The 24,814-nt window shown below is 35.3% G+C and overlaps 1 protein-coding gene across 6 annotated transcripts in view; it reads left to right on the top strand.

Moving 5' to 3' along the window:
• The window catches only part of PHKB (phosphorylase kinase regulatory subunit beta), a 57,965-nt gene that overhangs the window by 12,490 nt on the left and 20,661 nt on the right, over positions 1-24,814 (top strand). For all 6 annotated transcript variants that reach the window (XR_014947496.1, XM_015873921.3, XM_015873920.3 and 3 more), the window contains 10 exons: positions 1,721-1,828; positions 2,236-2,316; positions 6,965-7,080; positions 11,552-11,615; positions 14,186-14,281; positions 15,865-16,062; positions 16,700-16,757; positions 18,164-18,241; positions 18,753-18,911; positions 22,028-22,122. Coding sequence is in view for 5 of the 6 variants with exons in the window: in XM_015873921.3 (XP_015729407.2) it covers positions 1,721-1,828; positions 2,236-2,316; positions 6,965-7,080; positions 11,552-11,615; positions 14,186-14,281; positions 15,865-16,062; positions 16,700-16,757; positions 18,164-18,241; positions 18,753-18,911; positions 22,028-22,122 (1,053 nt within the window). In the remaining variant the exon portion in view is untranslated. The remainder of the gene's footprint in view (positions 1-1,720; positions 1,829-2,235; positions 2,317-6,964; positions 7,081-11,551; positions 11,616-14,185; positions 14,282-15,864; positions 16,063-16,699; positions 16,758-18,163; positions 18,242-18,752; positions 18,912-22,027; positions 22,123-24,814) is intronic.

Here is a 24,814-nt window from a genome sequence, read left to right as displayed (position 1 = left end):
TGTGCTGACCTCATGCAAAGGAATAGTAGTTTTTATTATTATGAACTATATATACCCAAATGGTGAGGTGTGACTAGACCATGTGGGTTATGCTGCTTGAAACAGAAATTGCAGATGTTGCATTTTGTTGCTAATGAATGTAAGTTATAAACTAAAATGTGTTGAGTATGTTCCCTGACTAGACATGATAACTCCATACAGTATCACTTTTTCTTCTGGGCCCTACTCTGTATGCTATGTATTTTTTTCTGGTGGAAAGGTATATTCCATAAAGGTCAGTTCAGTGTGGAAAATGTCATGAAACAGGATATAGCTACTGTCAATGCTGGTTAGAGTAATTAAAAAACTGCTGCATAGCATGCCTTGAGGAAGTGCAGAGAAGGATCTTCTTTCATTACCTTCATTCTCTGGGAAGATTTCTTTTCTCTGCCTTTCTTATCTTACTTTCTGACATGCCAGGTTGAAAGCCGAACTACTTTAAGACCATTGTAGTTCTTATTTCGCTCCTTTATTGTTAATCTCTTGTATTAGAAAAGAAATGCAGTAGATAAATTACTATCTTACTGGCTAATAATTCTGAGGTCCAATGATAGTGCCCATGAGAAAAAAAGTTAATGTCTGGGGTTCTGTTTTTCCTCTCCGTGAGCTTTGTTGTCTTTTTAAACTATCAGCAGCGCTTTCCAGATGCTCTCTAAGAATCTCACCATACGTACAGCAAATAAACTTATCTATTTATTAATTACTTTTAGTTTAAAAGACTCAATCTCATAAAATGATACAGCAAGAATTACTCAATTGTAGGGATTATGATTTGTAAAAATGATCATTGTTATTCTCAGTGAAAGCTTTAGACTTTTGACCTCCATCAAGAAGAGCTTTATACCAAAATGATAAGGAAAAGTTCTTCACAACCAAGTGAGCTGGTGATCAGTGATGATAGGCAGGCAAAGGGCCCAGAGTGCTATAAACAGGAGGCAAGTAGCAATCATCTCAAGCGGAATGGCTCCAAGTGTATGTATGTGAATACGGGGGTACTTATGAGACAGCATTATGGAGAGGAAAGCTCTTGTGCCCTTTATGGGAAATAAATGTGCTTGGATGTCTCAGAAGTGCCCATTCACTGCACTGTGGTGAAGAAACAGGAAGAGTGTGCAGCTCTTGGGCTGTGATCTCAGTGAAATCACAGAAGTATGGTGGGATAGTTCCCATAAATGGAGTGCTGTGATGGATGGATACAGGCATTTTAGGAAAGGCAAGTGAGGAAGAAGTGTTGCCCCCCATATAGGGAGTGTGGAATGCATGATAAATTGCCTAAGGAGAGCTGATGAATCACCTGGAAGCTTATAAGACAGGTATCCTCTAAACACATTTCAATTTTGTGTCTTCTAAGTAGACATGATATACTTCAGCATGTTTTCTAGTGACATTTCAGCTCCAGTACAGTTAGGTGTTTCACCAGCAGGTAAAGGTGAATAAGCATCTGTAGCGTCCTATGAAGTATTTTTTCTATGAAAACAAAATAAATTAGAAAAATGGATTGAATATTTTGTTGCTCCACTTTATGTTTAATGTAGGTTCTGATAAATGTTGGGATTGTAGTTTCTGAGTTTCACTAGCTTGAAATTTTGAAACAGCTGAGTTATCTATAGTGAATTTGCAGTTGTCAAACACATAAATTGTTGGCTTTGACTTTATGTTTATGGTCTTAATTCACTTTTAGGTTCAGCAGTTTAAGCAAGATCCCAAACCCTCTGGATGTCTTCATTCAGTTTTCAGTGCACATACTGGAGATGAGGTCTTGTCCCATAATGAATATGGTCATCTTCAGGTAAAGTATGTGTGTACACGTGTGTAAATGAAAGTCTGGATGTGTTTTAATAATATTACTCTCTTTATGTGGTGAATAGCCACATTCATAAACTTGTGCAGCTTATGACTGATATGACTTCCTATCTATCAAAGCAGTTTTCCACAGCAAAAAGTATTTCATTTTCACTATTTCAAATAATTAAATAAAGATGTCTGTGTAGTTGTTTCACTTTTTTTTTTTTTTTTTTTATTGTTACCGCATCAATGTATGTAAGATAATTGGTATACTAAGATATTTTTGAAGAACCAAAACTAATCCTGTGTAGTATCAGTACCATCTTTATTTGTAGGTTCACATTTAGCTTGGTTGTTTATTGGACTCAGTAAATGTAATTATTATTTCCATTTTGTCTTTAATTACTTCAGATAAATGCAGTATCGTTATTTCTCCTCTACTTGGTTGAGATGATCTCTTCGGGGCTGCAGATTATCTACAACACAGATGAGGTACAAAATGATTTCTGATGTTATAACATGATTTAACTTGTCATTGCCAACTCTGAAGTAGTTGTTCTGAAATTGACTATAGATATTTTCCATTTTTATTGGTCCTTGTGAAAGATAAATTGAATGAATGGGTAGTGAAATAAGTGAATAGCTAGCAAGGAGTTGGATAGACAATGAATCAGTGTAGCACGACACTGAAAACTATATAGTTCCCTGATATTTTTGAAAGGTTTGTGGTTGAAAGGGTCTGCTGTGACAGTGTTTCTTATTATCATGAAGTTTTGCTTCAATGGACAATGTTATATTATAGTTAAACAAACAAAAAAAATAATGATTTTAGGTTTAACTACTCTGAAAATATGAAAATAAGATAAGAATAATCAACTTGGCTTTGATGAAAATAAGGTATGAAACTCACAGTAAACTCCACAAAGGAGCGATCTCCAGAGAAAGAGATCCTGTGTCAGTGGTAGTCAGCCCTTAAATGAGATCTGGGATTGCATGATGAACTTCTGGTAGCGCAGCTGAATTACCTTCACCTGTGCTCCTGCAGCTGACTCATTGCTTTGGTCAATCAGAGGTTCAGGCTGTGATCAACAGTTTCCCTTACACACATTTACTTAGTTTGACATATAAATTATAATATCTTGCAGACATTTTCATTAGATTACAAAATATTCAGAAAATAAGCGTGTTGTCTGCTGTCTCCTTTCAGTGGATATTCTTCACTTTAATGATAGGATGTCTGTGTTTCATTGGAATACTACTCTAGTAATCTGTGTGCTATGAAGATGTATCCAAAGAAGCCCAGAGGAAGAAAATCCATTATTTTTAATTCATGAATGCTTAAAAGTATGACTATCAGAGTCCTCAGAATACACTGCTTCCAGCATTAAAAAAAAAATAATCTTTTATGATGTTACCTGTAGAAGTTACACTTGTGATACAGTATCAGTTCAGCCTTAGGCTACCTGACTGAGTAGTTCTTATATCGATATTTTTTTTTTTAATGTTTGAAAAGGAAATGTCTTCCTTTTGTGCTTCTTTTTCCAAAATTGAAATAAGTTTTTATGCCTATTGCAGATACCTTCACTTGGCAACATTAAAAAAAATCTCTTAAACTGCAAGTTTGTCACTCTTGCTTTGTTTGTTTTTTCAAACAAAAAAGCAAACAAACAAAAAACCAAACCCCAAAACATAAAAACAAATAAAAAACACAGTTAAGTCTTCTTGGGCAATGGTAACGTATAAGAACAATGGAAATTGTATTTATTTCCACTCGTGAATAATTTTACATGTCTTCAGCATGCCTGTCTCTTTGAAAGTCAGAGTTCCATGGTAAATTGGAAGTCTCAGCTTTATGAAAGGAAGATAAGGTTGCTGAGTAACTTTGAAGCAATTGTGAAATGTGCATGGAAGAGCTTAGGACAGTTTCTGATCATTAATCTTCTGTAAACATTCTGTCCTATGTGCTCTTTCAGAGAATGTGTGGCTCAAACAATGACTAACAGCTAGAAAAGCAAATAAACAAGTAAGGTGTTTTTCATAGAATCATAGAATGGTTTCGTCTGGAAAAGACCTTAACTTAGTTCCAACACAGTACTGTGGGCAGGATTGCCAGTTGCCAGATCAGGCTGCCCAGGACGTCATTAAACCTTGCTTTGGGATGAGGCAACCACAGCTTTTCTGGGCAGTCTGTGACAGTGCCTCACCATCCTCTGAGTTAAAAAAAATAAAATAAATATGTATATCCAAGTAATATCTGATCTGAATCCCCTTTCTTTTAGTTTAAAACCATTCACTCTTTTTCCAGAAACTGGAAAAAGTCGATCTCCATCTTGTTTGTAAGCTCCTTTCAGGTACTGGAAGGCTTCTATGAAGGCTCTCCCTGGAGCCTTCTCTTCTGAACAAGCCCAGCTACCTCAGACTTTCTTCACAAGAGAGGTGCTGTAGCCCTCTGAAATGTTTGAAATACTTCATTGGGAAAGTGCTGTAGTCTTTGAAATGTTGGACTCAGAGGATCTGTGTCCTACCATTGAGCTCTTTGGACATAATTCACATGGAATAGGAAGTTCACTGTCAGTTCAAGTGCATGAAAAATCTTCCTGTGGATAAAACTTATAAATTATCTTTTAGATTTTCAAGATCTTTATTGAACACAAAAAATCATGTTTTTCAACCCCCCCCCCCGTATTTTTGTGAATGAATACTGTTTTGCTGGTGCACTGCATGAATATAATCTATGACTTTCCACTTGTCAGTGATGTAGCAGTTTTATGTAAACAGCACCTCAGTGTTTTCCTAAAATATGTGCATAAAAAGATGTTGGCAGAGTAGTAGGCAGTGATCAGGATAATGATGGACAGCAGTAAGTGATTACTGACAATAACAGAAGTGAAGGAAAGGTTTGTATATTTGAAACAATTAAACAATCAAATAAGTGTTGAAAAGCTAGAAACCTTGATCATGAAGGAATTGTAACGTTGCATTTGATTCCTCATGTTTTGGGAATTTTGAGAAGGCTGTTTTTCTATGTAATATTTAAAGTAGGTCCCATGGACACAACAGGGTAGAACTGACTGACCAACCCTTAGAGCACTCTGCTGTTTTCTTAATTGCTTAATCCTGTTAATTTCAAGAATGATGAAGAGAGTAGCAACAGAAAGGAAGAGTACTGCAGTGGGCATTGTACGTGCCTGTCAATTGTCCCTAAACAGTAATTGCAAGGACTTGTAGTCAGTGGTGTTCTTCAGCCATTGCTTTATAAGCGTGTTTTTCTTTGAGCACTTCTTCATCACTTATTCAGTATTTAAAAGTACTCTTAAGATTTCAGGGATTGCCATAATGTCTTCAGTAGGTTGAATAGTGCATATGCTTTTACTCTGAAACCTGTGTTCAAATGTCTTTTGTTGTTGTTGTTTTGGGCATTTTGGTGCTCCTGCTGTGCATTGCGTGATGTATTTAGTCTTTTTCTTTTCATAGGGTGGGTTTTGAGCCAGTGCTAGCGCAGTGGAAGGTGCTGACAGATGGTGGATGTTTGGCAGGCTGTCTGCATGGATATGTTTGTACACAGAACTCTTGGCTTATGAGGAAATGATTGTATACTAGGCTGCTTGTTGTCAGGCACTGCAACTATCATTGACTTATTCTCCAGTTGCATCTGTTTGTAGTTGAAAAATTAATTTAGTCTCATCTTTGCATCCATAGCAGAGAACAGCATATGACTGTGCAAGCGAGTGAACTTGATTGAAACATCTATGTATTAAGAAGTATAACAGTATTTGCATTCAGTGATGCTTCATTCATATTCTTTATTACACCTCGCTCTTCACATGCTTGACTTATGGATAAATAAGCTTAATATGCAATCCATAACTCCTGTAAGTGTTTAGCACTTGGTTATAATATTTACACATCCACGATAAGAATAATTGTTCTGTGAAGGTTTCATTTGGAAACATTTTTTCCCCCTTAGTTACCTGCTGCTTCCATTTCCATATGGAAACTCCAAGTTAGTCTCATATAATTTCTGTAACTAACCATTTTTCTCTGAAGTTTTGAGCAGTATTGCTGTGGTAGAAAGTCATCAGCAAGGTTTTATAGTGATGCTTAATGACACTAATAAGAGAAGCCCCACACTGAATCACTGAGCATTCTAGCTTAATTCAAACAAAGGTCATTTTAATACAGCCAAATGCTAAATTATAGGCAAGAACAGTACTGGGCATATATTAAGCCTGGGATAGTATGTTTCCTTGAAAGAAGTAGCTCTGAAAAGACTTGTGTAGGTAACTGCACACGAGCATCCCATTGTGAAATTTTAGCAGATTCATAGAGACAAGGAAGTGTAGAATGTTATATATCACTGGGGAATTGGTATTAGCATAAAGATTGTATATAAAGTAGTAACATTTTAAGATTTAAAGAAAATTTTAGAGCAAAAGATGAAACAGATGTACAGGTTACATAAAACTGGGAGCCAGCACCTTTCAACATTTCAGTGTGTCTACAACTCAAATGTCTGTCTCTTCTAATGGCACAAATGAGGGAAAAGTGTCTGCTTAAATGAGTCTCCAGCTATGGTTGCAAAACCTGAATATTCAGTTGAAACATGTTGATCCAAGAAGGGATTTTAATTAGAATAAATTGGTTCCGGTTTTATTTTTGTTATTAAAGGAGTATGTTTGAATTTGCATAAGTATATATTATTATCTACAGCTAATTTAGTAGAACTTTTGGCATATCATATGAATTAAGGAGCAGCATCAAGTTTCTGTGCCCTCATTTAGTAGGATTTCATTTATCTTGCTCTCTGAAGTTATTTTTAGGATAAATCTGATTTAGAAGATCAAAATGGCACCTTTTTGCAACTCTTCAAATATGTGTCTTGAATATGAAATCATTTTTGTCTCTGGCTCTGTAGGGACTTCCACATAAATCACATTGCCACCAGATTGGGTGGCATCACTATAAAACCTTGCTGATTTTAACATTTAGTGACTGAGAAGCATTTTTACAGAGGATATCTGAACTTGGGAACATGAAACTGTGAAAAGAATTTTGGATAGAAGCAAATCTGTCTTTTTGAGAAAATGAACAACAGAAAATATGCTTGAATTTTTCTTGAGTCTTTCTTTCTTTTTCAAAGGTTTCCTTCATTCAAAATCTTGTGTTCTGTGTGGAAAGAGCCTATCGTGTGCCCGACTTTGGTGTCTGGGAAAGAGGAAGCAAATACAACAATGGCTGCCCAGAGCTGCATTCAAGGTAAATGAGAGGATGTAGTGCTTTTAGACAAAATAAGTAAATTAAATGTGCTGTGAATAGAAAGAATTGATGTAGTATGTTACAAAATAATAATTAAAAAAATTACCAAACAACACAGAACAACTATTGGTACCTTTTCAGAAAATGTACATGGTATGAAGGTAAAGGTTCATGAAAAGTGACTATATTAATGTTCTCTAAAGACCAAGATGTATTTTGGAAAAATGTGAAGTATAATTTCATCATCATATGCGTACTGAAGTAATCACATAGATACTTAGCTGTTTGAGTATTCAAATTACAATAATTATGTGCAGCTGCATGTGTATCATTCTGAGAATTATGTACAGAACAGTTCAGACACTCAGGCCACGTGCAGTAGATCACATTCACAGAAGTGCTTAGGAATACGTTGATTTATGTATTGAATCGTGAGTTTAGATTTTCTCATCTCTGCCATGTTGGGAGGAAGTCATTGTACACTGTGAAGTATAGGTTAGTGCACAGATCCTTTGAAAAAGAGTGTTCTTCAGACTGTAGAAGTAATTGTAGCCTCACCCTGTCCCATATAACACCAAGAATGTTCTTAGTGTTTTAATATTAAAATTTTATTAGTAGAATGATCCACTTGACTCTAGAGGAGTGGCCCACATGCTGTGCATCCATTTTTTCTAGCATGAATACTGTTTTCTTGACTTTTTGAGCTTCTGTCAATTATAAAAGTGGCAATAACTTGAATATCCTGGGATTTCAAAAATGTCGTTGATGGTCATAATTATCATGGGCTTGAAAATAAAACTACTTTTTTCTGGTGTTTGAAGATGTTGCCGAATGAATCTATGTTCTCCATTTCTAATTAATTTTTATTAGCTCATGTACAGGTATATGTTTTAAACTGCAAGTATGGTGATTCCACTGCAACAAAACAATTTAGGTATTTTTTTTCAGGACCTTTATAAAGCTTTAGTGCCAGCTTGAGAACTGAATACTCCATGATACTGTTATGTAATTTGTTTTATTCATTTGTTGCTTTTTACCCCTCTTGTGTCTATTAAATTGTCATATACCAGACTACAGAAGTGTTCATCTGGAGAATAATGTACCTCCTTCCATGTCTCATCTCATACAAATTAGCAAAAGGAACTCTGAAATTCCTGCATCTGTTTGCAGCTTTCTGGTTATTCAATATGTGAATTTCCTTCAGGGAAAAACTGGAGGAACATCCTTTTAACCAGATGGAAACAAACATCTTGTTTTGTCTTAATCTAGACTGGCATTTGTAGGTCAGTTTTGCTGAGGGAGAAGCTTTATGAGATTGATAGGCCAATCTAACAGATCACTGAGCTGGCACGGAAGGAAGTACAGAGATTTTTTTTAAGAAGTAGATTTTGATCATCAGAAGTAGATATAGCCCCTATTTATCTTTCCTTGCGTGCACGTTCGTGCTCTGCCTTAATGTAGGGAACCAGCAGACAAATTCTTTCAGGTCAATAAAGATCTCAAAAATCATAAAAGTGTGGGAGATTAGTAGGTATAAAAAGATGTAATTAGGTATTGTGGAGGAAACTCCTGGCTTTGCTAAAATATAATCTAATTGTGCTACTTCTGTGGCTTATGTACCTAAGCAATCTCTAAAAACTTAATTCAAGAGGTGATTAGAACATATCAAGGCTAGTCGTGCATGATATTTATGTTTCTTCAGTGGTTATGGGCTGAGAACAAATTACTTAAGTTACAAAACCATGACACAGTGTTATGAATGCTTGACTTCTGGATCTAGAAACTCATGCTTCAGATCTACACAGAACCTGTATTTGCATTCAGAATTAGAAAATTCTCATATTTAATTGAAAGTGACTTTGTTTTTAAAGAAGCAATTATATAATACAAAACATTGATAATGACTGCAAATTGTGGAGTATGTCACAAGATGTATGTGTTTTATGTCTTCACACAGTCTTAATATCCTATCTAAATACATTTCAAAACACTTCTAATAAATGATAAATAGCAAAGCACTCTGTGAACTCAGGTCTTCACTGATGTGTGTAAATTGATGTCTTTTACTGATTCAGAGGCAAGATTTGTAACAGCTTTTATTATACTGTGGTCCTCTTCCCATATGGCTGAACTTCTAAAAAATTACTTCGTCCTGTAACCATTTGATCAAGCAGCTCTGCAAAATGTCTTTGACATCTCCCAGTTGTACTGTGGGAATAATGAAGTTGCCAAAGTGCAGTGTCCTTGCATTCCAAATAAAAAAAAGCTGTCGAGCCGTGTTCTTGTACACCCCTGCAGTGTACAAGTGTAGGTGTTGTTTTGCTATGGAGTTGCTATCGTGTTGTTATTCCTTGTGTTTTGTTTTTTTTTTTTAACATTTCTGGTAGTGTTTGGTGTTAGAAATCAACTGCAAAGTTTTTGGATGGAAGCAGGAAATTGTGAATGGGAAGAGGATTAAAGATGTGTAAGGTTCTTTGAAGATTTTTCTGTATGATGCATTTTCATTAGCAATTGCTAAGACTATGCAAATTTTAGTGTTTCACAGGGGTTGGAAGGGTCCTCTGGAGATCACCTTGTCAAAACCCTCTGCTAAAGCAGGTTCCCTAGAGGAGATTACTCAAGATCCCTAGAGTTTATCCTCAAGTATTTCACTGAGAGCATAACTCAAGTTATAGAGAATTACAAATGATATTTAAGTGAATTTACTAATGTTTTTAGCGAACTGAAAGTGTAATTTCAGCTTCTTCCACTCCAAATGTGGATCTGCGTCAATTTCAAGCTACAGTTCCGAAGTTGTTCTTGATAATGTATGAGAAATCACAATAATCTTCAGAGGGCCCTGAAGGCTGAAAAAAGACTAATGTTACACTAAACCCTAGTAAAGACAGAAATCAGGAAACTGGAATCCTTACTTTAGTCACTGAAAAAGATCACTCTGTGATCTCATGAAACCTATTTAAGCACCTCTGTGCTCAAAAGCGATCAGGAATTGTTATTATGGATATACTAGTCACAAGTCATGGCTGCTCAAACCTCATCCCCTTTTTTTGAGAAACAACTGGCCTTGTATGTGTCTAGTTTAAGTGTATGGTAAATGTTACACTGCTGATGTTTTTTCCCTGTCTTCTTTCAAAACGTGTGAAAAGGGGTGGATGGACGGATGAATGGACTGTTAAGAGCTGGACTGTCTGAAGCAGCAGTTATAAATTGTATGTAGTTGATGGCTGCTATTAACCAGACAAGGAGAGTCAGCACTGCTGATAGGAGAGGAAGTACCCTGTAGTCCAGATTAAACTAATAGGGAGCTGACCTGACAGGCCCAATTTGAGGAGCTTGCAGAATTCTGTGAATTTGGCTATAGGTAGTATGAAGTTCTGTAAAGGGGATGGAATGTGGAATAAGGGCTACAAATTGCATCCTAGGAGCTTCAAGATGAACACTGGGAAGAATGCTTTCCAGTTGGAGAAGAGTCAAGTGACAGAGCAGGATACTCAAAGAATGGAATCACCATCTTTTGAAGTTTTGATGCTTGTCTAAATAAGGCCAAAATTTACGTGAACTGCTCTTGGTTATGTATGGTGCTTTAAGTGAGATTTTATGCTGAACTAGGGTTCAGATAGCGTTTTTACTTGAAGTATTACATGATGGTGAGGGGGAAAGAAAGTGATTGAGACACATATTATCTTTTTACATTTGCAAGTGATATCTGTAGGAGTACTGAAATTTTCATGGGCTTTGAGTAAGGAGAAGTAGAAAATGGAATTATTATTATTACGTAGAATGGTGACCATACATGAAATATAATTGATTTCAAGGAAGGAACCCATATTTTCTTGCTGTTTTTGAGTATCATGTATTTTGTGGAAAGTTGTTTTATCTTGTCTGAATACCAGTGATTGTTGCTGTTTAAACGAACTGTTATTTCTGTGCCTTTTTTCTGGTAGATATTTTTCCCCAATTCTGAAAATATCTGCCTTTTGGTATTAGAAATGTCATTTCAAAGGAAAAAAGATTTGAAGATGGTATATTTGAAATCAGATATTCCTCTTCTTGTGAATCCAGATCAATGAGTTATTATATTGAAAAGTTACTTTGAATATTACGAGTTTAATGCCTGAGACCTGAATTGAAAATAGCGATGAAGTAAATGTTCTGTTAACAAGACCTTGGAATACATGATGCCAGATGTCCAGTAGCAAAGTGAGAGCAGAAGGGCTTTTTTCCAGATGGTCTCTGACATTTGAAGATAAAGAAAAATGCTGAAAAGTACTTTTTGACAAAAGCCATAAAATAACACAAGCCTTACTTCATCATCAGTTGATTAAAAGAGAGATGAAGCACACAATTTAAATCAAGAAAAGATGATAGCTCTGAAAACTGTCAAGCATATTAAATTAGCCTGGACTTGAATTACAACATACATAGTTTGGTGTGGCTCTATTTATTTGTTTGTTTGTTTATTTCTCCTCAGCTCTGTGGGGTTGGCAAAAGCAGCTTTGGAAGCAATTAATGGTTTCAACCTCTTTGGAAATCAGGTAATAAAAATGTGTTTTCTCTTTGCAAAATTTTTATTTTTTCTTGAAAAGCTGAATAAGAAAGAGACACTTGCAAGAATTTTTTTGTGTTGGTCAGAAATTACTTTCTTATTGCGTAGTCACAGAAATAAATAGACACACAAATAAAGAAGCCTGTTTTGACTAGGAGTTTTTAGAGCTATTCTAATGCCTGAGATGAAAGATGCTCTGTTTTAAATCATGCGCTGATGAAGAGCTGTAGCACCTCTTATTGTCAGATCCTTTTGTCTTCTCTTGTGACATAAAGCACGTGATCCTCCTAAATGAGCATTTCTAATGCTTAACTGCTTTGGCACCTGTTATCATTTATTTTTTTTAGATGTCCATTCATGTGTTTTGATGTTGGTTTTCCTTTTGTTTGTTTTTGGTTATGTATTTTAGTGTTGTACAATAGTCTTGTTCTGTTTACATTATACTTTTCAGGAATCAATTATGTATTTTTGCTTATGAGTGGAGGAGTGCCCTTTGTACGTACACAAATGCACTGTTTCAGGAAGACCTAGCCATTTTTGGTCTACTTTTGGCTTACCTACATTCTAAAAGCTGATTTTATGCATTAAGAACTAGGAGCTAATAAGGATCTTAAGTAGGGATCAGACATGATATATGCATTGTCAGTATATCACAAGCAACATTTATCTGCAACTTTTACCTTCCCAACAATTTCAAGCACCAGTAAATGCGGCTGCTTGTTTTTTTTTTCAAATGATATTTTACAAAATTCTAGAATGGATGAATAAATTGCTGAAGCAAAACCAGTTTAAATGCTCTGCAAATTTATTCCAAAGATATTTTGCATAAGCAGAAACCATTTTGACCTTCAGTCTGCGGCAGTCTGCCTTTGTGCTTAGCTCCAGCTGTGTTCCAATAGCTCTGAGAAATCCTGCTGAGCCCCTCAGGAGGGACTTGTTTGCATCTGCATCTACAGTAGTACAACCTGCATAAATCATCACTGGGAACAACAGGCTGCTCAGCCTTTCCATGCAGATTTTTCCACTTGCGCTGTGGAAACTAATAAATATGGGTGCATGTTACTATATACATCCTTTCATATGTGCATGCATGTTGTATGTTTGTCTGTCTCAGGATAGGGAAGTTTTCCTGTGCATTTGTGGTTGTATTCAGAGAAGACATGAAGTTCACTTACTGGTAGATAATCACATTGAACTATTCCTTTTTTTCTCTCCCAAAATACCAAAATTATAGAAACAGTAACTAAAAGCAAAGTATTTCTGTAACAAATCGTACTACTTTTTTAATGTACCAAAACACTCTTTAATTTATACTCAAAAAATTCTAATTCATCTCATTTTTTTTAGGTGCTAGGTAGAATAAAGAACAAAGAATTGGCTTTTAATGTGCTCTGAATTTTATATACTTTAATGTAAGGAGGAGCTCATGCTTTTGTAACACTGTTTATTTTCGTCTTCGTTATACTAGAATCTATGCTGTTTCATAAAAAGTGAGAATTACAAGAATACAGTCTAGGTATAAACCTAACTGCTTTGTCAGCAAAAGATTTTTTACATGTTAATTTTTAATCTAACAGTTAAATTGTCTCTTTATTTCGTTTCTCATTATTTCACTTTAATATCCTATGCTAAACTTCTTAAATTTATTCCCAATCTTTTGTGCATACCTGAAATAATATTTATAAATCTACATGAAGTAGTTAATACACATTACTCTAGTGTAGGAGTTCTTTAATTACTCTTAATTATGCCATTAATATCTTACACATATGTTCTTTTGTGTAAAATAGGCTCACATGTCATACGCTAGTGTATTAGCTTAGTTACATATAATTGTGTAGTAAGGTGGCTGAAATGGACTCATTAAATGCATGTCAACTGATTAAAATTGGAGTTAATTTCTTATTGAAATTTGATTAGAAACAAAGATTGGGAGACAGATTGTTTCTTTTAAAATCCCTATAAGAAAATCTAGAAAATAGTCTTTAAATGCATGTTTTATTTAGGTTGTACCATACAATACAAAGATGAACTTTTTTGTTCTTGAAATACTTTTTTTCTCACATTTTTTATTTTTCTGAGAAGTGAGCTTGTGCTTAAGAGTAAGGAGGTGCAACACAATAACCAAAAAGCAAACCATTTTTATTTGATACTGAAGTCCTTTTCCAAAGTGATACCTCAGGTGAAGATCCAATTATTTGTATTGTAGCATACTTTAATGAAACATTCATCATCTTCACTTGGAACATTTCCTCAGTCAATGGAGGGACAGCTACTTTTTTGTTTTACCTTAGTACAGCCATTGCTGATCAAGAAGTAATGGAAGACATTATGACGTGAGCATATGATACAATTCATAATCAGTAGTGGACAAAGACAGCTAAATTTCTTTAGAATTTCAAGTTCTTTTCTCAAAATCTTTTGGATACATATTGTTCATTTTCTGATTAAAATTGCCAGCTACCAGGGTGTTACCACTGGTAGAACAAAGAGCTGGTTAGTTTCACCACGATATGTCAACCTTTCTTCACTTCTCTTTAAATAAATTTGCATTTACAGGGCTGTTCCTGGTCTGTTATATTTGTGGATTTTGATGCCCATAACCGTAACAGACAGACTCTGTTTTCACTGCTGCCCCGAGAGTCAAGGTCTCATGTAAGTAATTAGAGAAAATGAACAATAAAATCTCAACAGTATGGGGAGAAAATAAATGGGTAGTTTCATTTTATGATGACGGTTTTCTTCTGCTTAATAAAGGTAGGAATTTCTTGAAAAATGGTTAAACTTGTGCTTGTTTCCCATGACTGTGATGCAATACATCGCTGAAGTAGAATCATGATGGCACTCTTTATTTTAAGTATGTCGAGGTTAGAATGTTAGCCAGTTGGTAGCTTGCTAAATAATTTCAAAATAAAACAATAATGGTCTACAGCATGTTAATTAGGGTTGCAGTCTTCGTTATTGTCTTGTTTTTATCCTGGTTCTTTTGTTGGGAAAAAAGATTTACTTCTCATAATTTGCAGATTATGGAGGATTTTTTTGTTATTATAAACTACTGCTACAAGTAAATATTTCATCAGTGAGTAATTCTAAGTAACATAGGTACAGATGAATTATAAAAACCTAAAAATGAAGAGCAGTGGAGTTTTACTTTTTCATTCTGCAACGTAATAGCATTTTTGTTCATGAAACAGACTATTAATCTTCAACATTAATGGTTTACTCATTACATAGAAGAATTATAGCAGAGTTACAATGCTGTATAATCAAAATAAAATGCACCATCAGCTAATTTTTTTTGCTCTTCTTTAACTCTGTTGCTGTTTATTATTTGCTAAAGACTTGATATATGACAACAGAACCAATTCCATAAGTTACTTGTACTATATAACCTTAGCATCCTCACCGCCACCCCTTATAGCTTCATGCCAGTGATACTGTTGAAAATACAGTATTTTAAATGGTTTTAGGTGTATCAGCAGGAAGGAACAAGGAAATCTCAGTTTGGGTAACCTGATCTAGTGAAAGAGGTCCATGCCCATGGTGTTGGGGAGGAGCCAGATGATCTTCAAGGTCCCTTCCAAATCAATCCATTCTGTGATTCTATAAGAATCAGAACTTAAAACTAACTTTCAGTATTTCTGTAAGCTCACATGTACTGGTGATATCCTAGGTAGTAGTTTTGATGTGTTTTTAATTCACGATAATTGCACACATTCCCTGAGCAATGTCACTTACATTTGTTTGGTGTTTAATTAAATATCCTTAAATCAGAAAAGCTTGTTCATTACAGCACTTAGAGGAAATTTCTAAAAAACCTTTTCAGCAATGATTAAGTAATCACGGTTAATTTCTTGTGATTCTATTTGAGCAGAGTATGCCTCAGCATTGTTTCCTCCAAGAGTAACTTGGAGGATGATTATTTGTGGCTAGAAACTCGGAGTTTTACAATATATTCACTTAACACCTGCAGATTATCAGCTGTAAAGTAGGTCACATTTTGAGTCAAGTGAGCTGTTGTTTAAGTCATATATGTGAATACTGTGTTTCTAGTTTATCCTTAAACAATTTCAGAGGTCTTTTTTTGGACATTATTCCTATATATTGGTATTATGCTTTTGATAAAGATTATGTTTGAAATGTATGTTTTACTGAGTAATTTAAGCAGTCTTTGTGCATCCAATAAATGTTAGGTATTTAATTGAATTTATAATGTGTTTCTTTCTTCTCTCCTGCAGAATACTGATGCAGCTCTGCTGCCCTGTATCAGTTATCCTGCATTTGCTTTGGATGATGAGGTTTTGTTCAGTCAAACACTAGATAAAGTTATTAGAAAATTAAAAGGAAAATATGGATTTAAAAGGTTTCTGAGAGATGGATACAGAACAGCTCTAGAGGACAAAACACGTCGCTTTTATAAACCAGCAGAAATTAAGGTAAAGAAGTAACAAGCAACAAACCTAGGTTTTCTAAAATGTTTAGGCCTTGCTTAAAAAAATAAAACCAAACAGACGTCCCTTTTAGTATTTGCAATTTGAGATTCCAGATTGCTTCAAATGAGGGAGATGTGTTTCGTTATTTGCCATGTGTGGTTTTGAGAGACTGCCAAGTCAGCAAGTTAGTTGTTGATTTGTTTTGTAATGAATGCACTTCCATTTACATTTAGCATGCAGATGATTTCACATAACAAATAAGGAAGTTATTTATCATTTTATTTAATTTCACAGCTGACTAAAGTCTGAGTGTATAGAAAGCAGTTTTGCTTTTGACCACAGTGTTTATCAGTAAAAGGTATCTAAATTAAAATTTACTATTTTACTCACCAATAGTTTCTCAGTGGAAAATGAAACGTAAATGATATAAATATTCTGCTTGAAAATTGGCCACAGTGTACGTAAAAGTACACTTAAAGTGCCTGTATAATTTCTGTAAGCTAAATGAAGAGCTGGCATCCTAAAATGTTTTGGCATTCACCTTTGTCTTTTGTTGTTTTGAGGTGGTTGTCTGAGATATGGAAATACATTTTGTTAAACCAAAATGCTGAAAAATCTGATTGATTTTTCTTCTTTTTAGCTTTTTGATGGCATTGAATGTGAATTCCCTCTATTTTTTATTTTCATGATAATTGATGGTAAGTATGGCTTTATTTTTCTGTTATATAGAGCCATTACAAAGACAAGCCTTTGAACAGACAATATAAAATCATTTTTGCCCTGCATGAGCAAGATGTAACAAGTGACATTAAATATCTGGCTGAGAATTTTAACCCTTATGGGGTAAAAATTACGAAGAACAAAAAGAATACTCAAAAAAAAAAACCCCTCAAGTCAAAGCATAAGCATATTCTGTAGGTAGCAGATATGAATTCACAGCTGTGGGGAAGCATTGAGCTAAATAAACCAGTATGATTGTTTTTTTGGCTAATACATATTTGATTAGCAGTTTGAAACCTTTTTTATGTTTCTGTTTGAATCTGGAGGATTATGGTAGTTTTCTAGGATTCTAGGATGAGGTAAGAAGGGAAAGAATATGGCTGTTTTCAATAATATGGAAGAATGTGGTAAATGAAAAGGAAAACCATGGGAAGAAATGATATGCATGGGGGAGTGAAAGATTCACAATGAAAATATTACACGTAACTTGTTTCCCTTTAAATGTTTCAAGGTGTTTCTGTTTTATAAAAAGATCTGTATTATTTGTCAAGTTTATCTACTTTTCCTTAGATGAATAGAAATGTGTATTCTATTTTTGATACACAGCTTTTCATGTAAGGTCTTGGGATGAACTGAGCACTTGTAATAATATTCATCAGACTAATTTTGAGATAATTAAGTTGTACTAGAAAAATATTTAAGATGCTAGCACTTCCAAAGTTACCATTTTCTCCCCCAAGGCATTGTCATAAAGAGTTGGCCGTTCTATTTAACATCTCCAGGCTTGTCAGCTGTTCTGAACCTCTGCCATATTAAGATGTGATATCTACGTGACTTAGCAAGGTGAAGATTCCATCTAAAAATTTTTCTGAGGGAATTTTTTCAATTTACTTCTTCAGATTTATTTTGTACTTATTTCTTGGGAGTTTTAGGCAACACATTTTCAGATAAGCTTGAAACTGTTCTGATTATTTAGAAACAGCCTGGCACTCAAGCTCTGCTTCATCTTTCTGCAGTAATTAAGGAAGTTACTTAGAGCCAGGTGGGCAGGGTGTCTGTGTTCTACTCCCTTTTATGTCCTCTCTAAGTTCAGAACTCTGCTGTGTGGTGCGATTTGACATTGATTTCAGTTAAAGTTAATAAAACAATGGCTGATTCATGATCTCTGCAATAATTAGCTGGAACAGCAAATATGCAGTTAGAGTTTATTCTTCTACTTTTTCATGAACTATTTAGTGTGTTGGCTCTGCACTGCTGAAAAATAAACACTGTATTTTTCTTCTGCAAACCTTAAGTTCACTGAAGTTATTTCTTCTATTAAATGAATGTTTTGCTTTTTTTTTTTTTTTTTTTTTTTTTTAATTTATTTGGTTTTGTTTTATAGGAGTTTTTAAAGGAAATTCTGCACAAGTTAAGGAATATCAGGATCTTCTGGATCCTGTGCTTCAACATACATCTGAAGGTATTATTTGATAATTGTTCTTTTAAATCACTGTTTTATTTTTATCATAAAATTACTGTCATGACTATTAATGAGTATTGAAGTCAGAATGAAAGGGTAATAATAATATTTTGTTTCCTGCTAGTAAAATACTAATACTAATTTTTAATCACCGTTTTAATTTCAACCAAGGTGGCTGTTAAATGCAAAGAGAAAATATCAGGCATTTTACTCTGATGTAGCTTTCATTTCTTTTGGGTCTGGCTTCTTCTCTGTACTGCATTTTGGTTTCTGTGATTAAAATTCTGTGCAGTCCGGATGGAATATGTGCTCTGGGAAGTAGTTGTGTGGCAATGTTTGGTGAAAAATAGTTTACTCTAGCTCTGAGTTTTGAGAGAGAATGGTGAGTGACAACATTCTGCTCAATCAAATAGCTATCAGGTTAACACTTGAGCTGTTTTAGGGAAATACCATCAAATAATAATGAAAATGGAATTTATTTACTACATATATTTATTTTAAAACTCCATAGGATGTCCTGTTGTACCCAAGTATTACTACGTGCCAGCTGATTTTGTTGAACTGGAAAAGAAGAACCCTGGCAGTCAGAAACGATTTCCTAGTAACAGTGGACGTGATGGAAGGTTTTTCTTGTGGGGACAAGCAGTTTATATCATTGCAAAACTCCTAGGTAAGAGGCTGAGGAAATGCTGTCAGGTTTTGATTCATTATAAGTGAAGAATATTTATTTGTTAATGGTTTCTTTCAATCTGATTGAACATTCTGGCTTGAGTGTTGAATAGACTGTGGGTAGCATGTGTGTCATCTGCTTTGGCATGTACTTGGCAGGCAAAAATTGGTTTTTATTCTTAGTGTTGAATTTTTATGTTGCATGTAGCATGCTGTGAAGTACAGTGAATTTTATAGAATATCAAAAATCTTTTTAACAAGATAGGTTTCTCAGTTGTTTTTGTTTTTTTTTTTTTCCTGACTTTTCCTCTTATTTCCTTGCTTCTTTGTGATCATAAACAACCATAGAATCGTAAAATATCCCAAGTTGGAAGGGACCCAGAAGGACCATAAAGTTCAGCTCCAGGCTTCACACAGGACCACCCAAAACTTAAACCCTACATCCGAGAGCATTATCCAAACTCTCACTGAACTCTGGCAGCCTTATGCTGTGTCCACTGCCCTGTGCAGCCTGTTCTGGTTCCTGACCACCCCCTGATGAAGAACCTTTTACTAACAGCCATCCTGAACCTCCTCTGACTCAGCTCGATGCCTTTCCCCTGGGTCCTGGAGATACAATAACACAATACTTATTGTGGCTTAGCTATTGCTATACAACTTGTACCAAATAATGGTGTTTATATGTGAGCTGAAGCTTTTAGTCCAAATTATTTATCGCTTTAAACAAAACGTTTAAATTTTGAATGGTTACAGTCTCAGAATAAAAGTGACAATGTTTTCTTCACTGTGTATTATTTTTATCCTTCTCCTAAAGTAGACTAGAAGGTCATTTGACACTGCCTTTTGAAGACCACTGAAGCTTACTGTGGTGAATTTTTGTACAAATGAACTCTTGGTCTCACTTGAGTGGGCGCAAGGGCTAATAGAGAAACATTTTTTAATCGAGAAAACAACTTTAATGTGTCTTTTATGAGAAAGACGTTACTTTTCAAATGCTCCTTGACTATGCTGTTTGACTGTTGTAACTTTCTTTTGCTGCATATCGATTTTTCCCTCTGCTGAGCTTTTTACATTGCTTTTTTGTAGTTGTCCTAACAACTGTTTCCTTTCTTGATTTTGAATTTTATCTCCACCATATCCAATAGGTTTTGCTCTTCCTGCCCCTTCTCTCGAAATATTATTTCCTTTTTTTCATAAACTCACTGTATGTATATATTGGATTTTTATTTTTATTTGATAAAGCTGGGTCTATTCACCTGTGATTGCTATCAGATATTAATGACTCTATTTATTCAATTTACAATTGGTGTATTTAATGTCACCCCTTTCTGTGTGGAAACTTTGTCCTTGATGAAAGTCTTTGTGTGTGTTACTTTGCTTGTTAGTTGATGCTTATTAATTGGAAACCTGACTCCAAACACTTAAATTTCTGGAAAGGTACTCATTCCCTGTTTTGCCATCCATTTCAGAAATCGTGTTGCCTCAGGGCCTGCAATTAGTTTGTATTTGCTCAGTCTCCTTACTTCTCTTCTGTAGGTGACCGTGCTGTATAGTTTTCACAGTAGGGCCTTCATTTTAGAGTAAGGGAAAGTAATGCCCAGGCATGAAGTATTCGGCTGTGTTAAGCAATTGAAAATGCATGCAGTTCAGTGGCTATGCATTATCTTTATTTGCTTTTTATTAAGATTTACACTTCCGCTTTTTGTTTTTTTTAATGTATTTGGTGCTTCCTAGAGATAAGGCGTGTGTTCTTAGGGATGAGTACAGATCAAACTGCATTCCAGTAAACTTGTATTACTGACAATGATGAATATACACTGAGCATCTTCTTTAAAAAAAGACAGCACCAATACTGAAAATTAGGCTAAATCTCCTAATATTCTCTTGTTATCCTGGTCTTTATTAAGAAATGATTTTGATTATATATTTAAATTTCTGAGCCATGTAAATCAAAGTAGAAAACAGTGGAGATGGAACAAAGATTCCAGGAACAGCCCTTGCCTTTCAGGACTGTGAGGCAGAGGCTGTCACCGCATCATTTGGTTAATCGATTTTATTGCATCACCTGTACTGCAAATAATTTAACTAACCTTCATACCTTTAACCAGCATGAGAAGTCTGATTGCATGTGTAGTTTTGGATGATTGTTTTCTTTCAAGTGTGCTTTGGTAACTCATGTGTTAGTATGTTGTTAAACTCCACATGTTTTTTAATAATTTTTCTATAATCCAGTTTTTGCTTTTTTAAAATGCAACCACCTGGACACAGACTGTGACTCTGCAGGAGCAGTACAAAGCAGAGGAGCCAGGTTCTTTCCTGGCAAGAGCCAAGCTGCATCCCCCCAACAGAAGACTGATGCTCACAGCATCCAGCTCACAGGGATTGTGGCTGAGGGTTGCTGCTGGCACAGCTCCCAGCAGTGGCAGGTCCTCCCTGCCGTATTCACTGCCCTACCCAAGTGCCTGCCCTGCATCTTCTTTGCACTGTGGTGTCTCTTCAGATCTTAGGCCTGTGCCAGGGTGTATTTTGAGTTCATAAATTGCTGTCTTAATTAACTGTGTGGCATAGTATTAAAAAATAATAGGCTTACTTTCATTGGAGTGCTTAATCTCCTTTCTAGAGAGAGCTTAAAATAATGGAGGTTTAGGGTTGGTGTTGTCTTCATTTTTTCTTGGTTTATTTTTCTACCTGCGACAGTATACTGAGAGATATCCCATACTTTGTGTCCATTTCTGGACTCAAGTCTTCTGATTGCCTTTAGACAGATCAGCTGTTTTGCTAACAAGACTAAACATATTCTTGTTGCTGTAGAACTTTTCTATAATAATAGTTGTGGCTTGAGAACTTTTTGGTGACTTCTGCCTGCTGTGGAGTCTGATGTCTGTGTAAAATGTTCTTAGTCATTTTTGTGAAAAAGCATTGTTTTTAAATACTACAGTATTATAATTAGCTGTAGCAAGATTGATTCTTGAGTCATTAGTTTGAAAATTGATATAATTTGTCCTTTCTGTGTGTATATCACCAATCTAAGACAGAGATTATAGCAGCAGAAATGACTACATAAAATGTTTGTGTCCCTCCTTGATTATGTGCCTCCTTATTGTCATTAACTTCCAGCTGACAAATTAGTGAGTCCTAAGGATATTGACCCTATTGGACGTTATGTGCCTCCAGAAGAGCAGCGGAACGTTAGTATGAGATTTTCCAATCAGGTAAGCAGAAGCTTATCATGACAATATTTTTCTGAAAAGTAATGGTTATTAAGTGATACAACTGAAATAGCGCATTAAATAATTGGAAACATTTTATCCTTAAGTGAGTTACAGTGTTTTCATTTTTAGGACTTTTATGCTTAGTGTACAACTTTGTATACTTCAATAATACTTATCTTTACTGAATGTGTAATAGAAAGGTTCATCATCAGTGTGCTAAGGAAATGCTTCTGCCCATTTCAGCTGAGTAGTAATTTGGGCCAAACACAAGCTGCTTCTTCATTTGCTTTTCTGAGCATGCTTCAGAAGACACTAAGCTAACAACGCCGTATTTAATAGGCTAACGCTATCTGTATGGGATCAGTAATACACAATGAGGAATTCTGGATGCTGCTCAGATAGCACAACCTATCTGTGAAGCACAGTAAGCACGAACTACTGATATGTGGATCTGTAAGCAAAACTTTGTTAAATACGTGTGTCAACAAGGGTTTTACTGTGCTGAAGAGTCAATAGCAGAAGATTTGTTGCATACAAACTTTGTATAGAAAAACAGACATACAGAAATGGGTTTTGTTTTAGGCACCACAGAGGTGGTTTGGAAAGGAGAATTAATACCTCGACCATCAGTATAATTATAGCTGTGAACACATTGCTCTGCTTTCAGTTTCTGATAAAAAGTGGACAGTTTTCATGTGTTGTCACTAATACTGAAATACCTAGTCTACATCTAAAAGTAAATGTTTTCTTTCCTACTTTAATGCCCCCTGAGAATTAGTTATCTGATTTTAAGGAGAGGTCTTGGTATGTTCTATCTTAGGGAAATAACAGTGTGGTGCAGCAAGAAGATTCTTTTTGCTACTTCTAGACTTTGTTCCAAAAAATGCCAAGTCTGATGGCAATCAGGTTTTCATTTGCATCTGTAATTTGCTTTGCGGTGCTTAAATTCATGTTGAATATCTCTCACAGTTTAAAAAAAAGCAAAAAACAATGAAACAAAACCGAAAAAAGGTGGAATAAACGATGCTTCATTTACTTTATTGAAAGAAGATAATAAAGGGTATTCTCCTTCACTCGGGATTTCTCTTAAAAGCTGTGTTCAGCTATTAGAAAAATGTTTTAGGGTCTCCATATCCAGAAGCATTTATAACAGTTTCAGTTGGGTTCTATTGTGGAGAATTTAGTGATTTAGAGTATACGAGGGTCTGCACAGTAACAGTAATATGCGGGAAACATCATGAGTTGGGGGTAAGTACTTTTTGGTTTTGTTTTGTTTTACTGGAGCAGATGAAAGCTGATTTACTGCTGACTCTTTGTATTCAACAAAAGGTCATAATGCTACTAAATTGTCAGAGTAAAACTGATTTATCTGCTCGGTTAACTTGAAATACATGTGTAGATTTGCAATTAATTAATGAAATTATTGTCCTCTGTGGAATGACTATAATCTTGTAATGTTTTGCATGGTTGTCTTAATGATTTGTGAAGACTTCACTTATGCTCCTGGAAATGATGGACTGCTTATTTCTTCTGTTTTCAGAGAACTAGGTAACAAAGGTAAAAAGGAAATAAAAAGGCAAAGTATATGTAGACTGCGGCTTTTTAGGATTTTCCAGCTATGAAAATTATGTTTAGGATTACAGCCTTGTCTACTTTTGATGGCTTAAAGAGATGTATCATCTTGGATGATTTATTTTGTAATGTTGTTTATGAGCACATTCTAGGCTTTCATTTGTACTGAATCATTTGCCTACCATAGTTAACACAGTTTTAAAATGTTTAAATGTTATTTGGAACTTAAGACACACTTATGTCCATATTGTATTTCACTAAAAAAGGTCTGGTGCGTTAGGAGCCTTGACCACAAACTGTTAAGCAGCATTTAGAGGCTTTCTGAAGCAGATGTGTTTTGTTTCAGTTGCAGTTTATTAACAGCAAGGTGGGTTATTTGGCTTAAGTACAAATTCTTATGTTGCATTCTATTTCAGTATTCCTCATCTTCCTCCATATGCTTAGAAAGCCCAATATGTACCATTCTAACCAATGAATACTGTGCCACTTTCACACATGTACAAAACAAATTGATTATTTTCAGACTTGTGAGATTTCCTGGGAATTTATGCAAAAGGCATATAGTGATAGCATCTGTCCAGTGAGAGCACAGCAGACCAGTACTGAGCTGCTTTCTCTTCTAGTGCCAGGAACGGAGCCAGGGATTTCTCCCTTCAACCTGCTTTCTTTTTAACCTTGTTACAAACTATGGCTTTCTTGGAGAGGAGGAAAACTAATCTGTCATTTATTTTTGTCTTCTGAAAACACCAGGGTCTATTTATCATTTGCACAGCGTGCAGGATGCAGCTGAAACAGATCCTGCTCTGTGATACCCAACAAGGAAATGCAGGGCAGAAGGGTGAACCCAGGGTGGAGGGGGTCTGTGGCAGTGTCTTGGGGGGAGAGTGATTGATGTTGTGTGAACTGCAGCTTAGTTGGGGTTAGTAGACAAACATGAAACAGAACACGTGAAAATGGAACTTTCAACAGCAATAAGATTTATGTAGTGGACTACTTTGGAGTCTTGCTTTTCCACTTTTTTTTTTTTCTTCTTTCTTTTTAATGTTTAGTGAATGCTGTGTATAGTTATCCTTAAAGGGTGTTGCTTTCATGAGCAGTTTGACTGTTTATATGTGCTTTT

Source organism: Coturnix japonica, chromosome 6 (assembly GCF_054131305.1).
Source record: "Coturnix japonica strain WE chromosome 6, WE-NBRP24, whole genome shotgun sequence".
Lineage (NCBI taxonomy): Eukaryota > Metazoa > Chordata > Aves > Galliformes > Phasianidae > Coturnix > Coturnix japonica.
The sequence above is the reverse complement of the archived record's forward strand: the minus strand, read 5'-3'. Positions and strand labels throughout refer to the sequence as shown.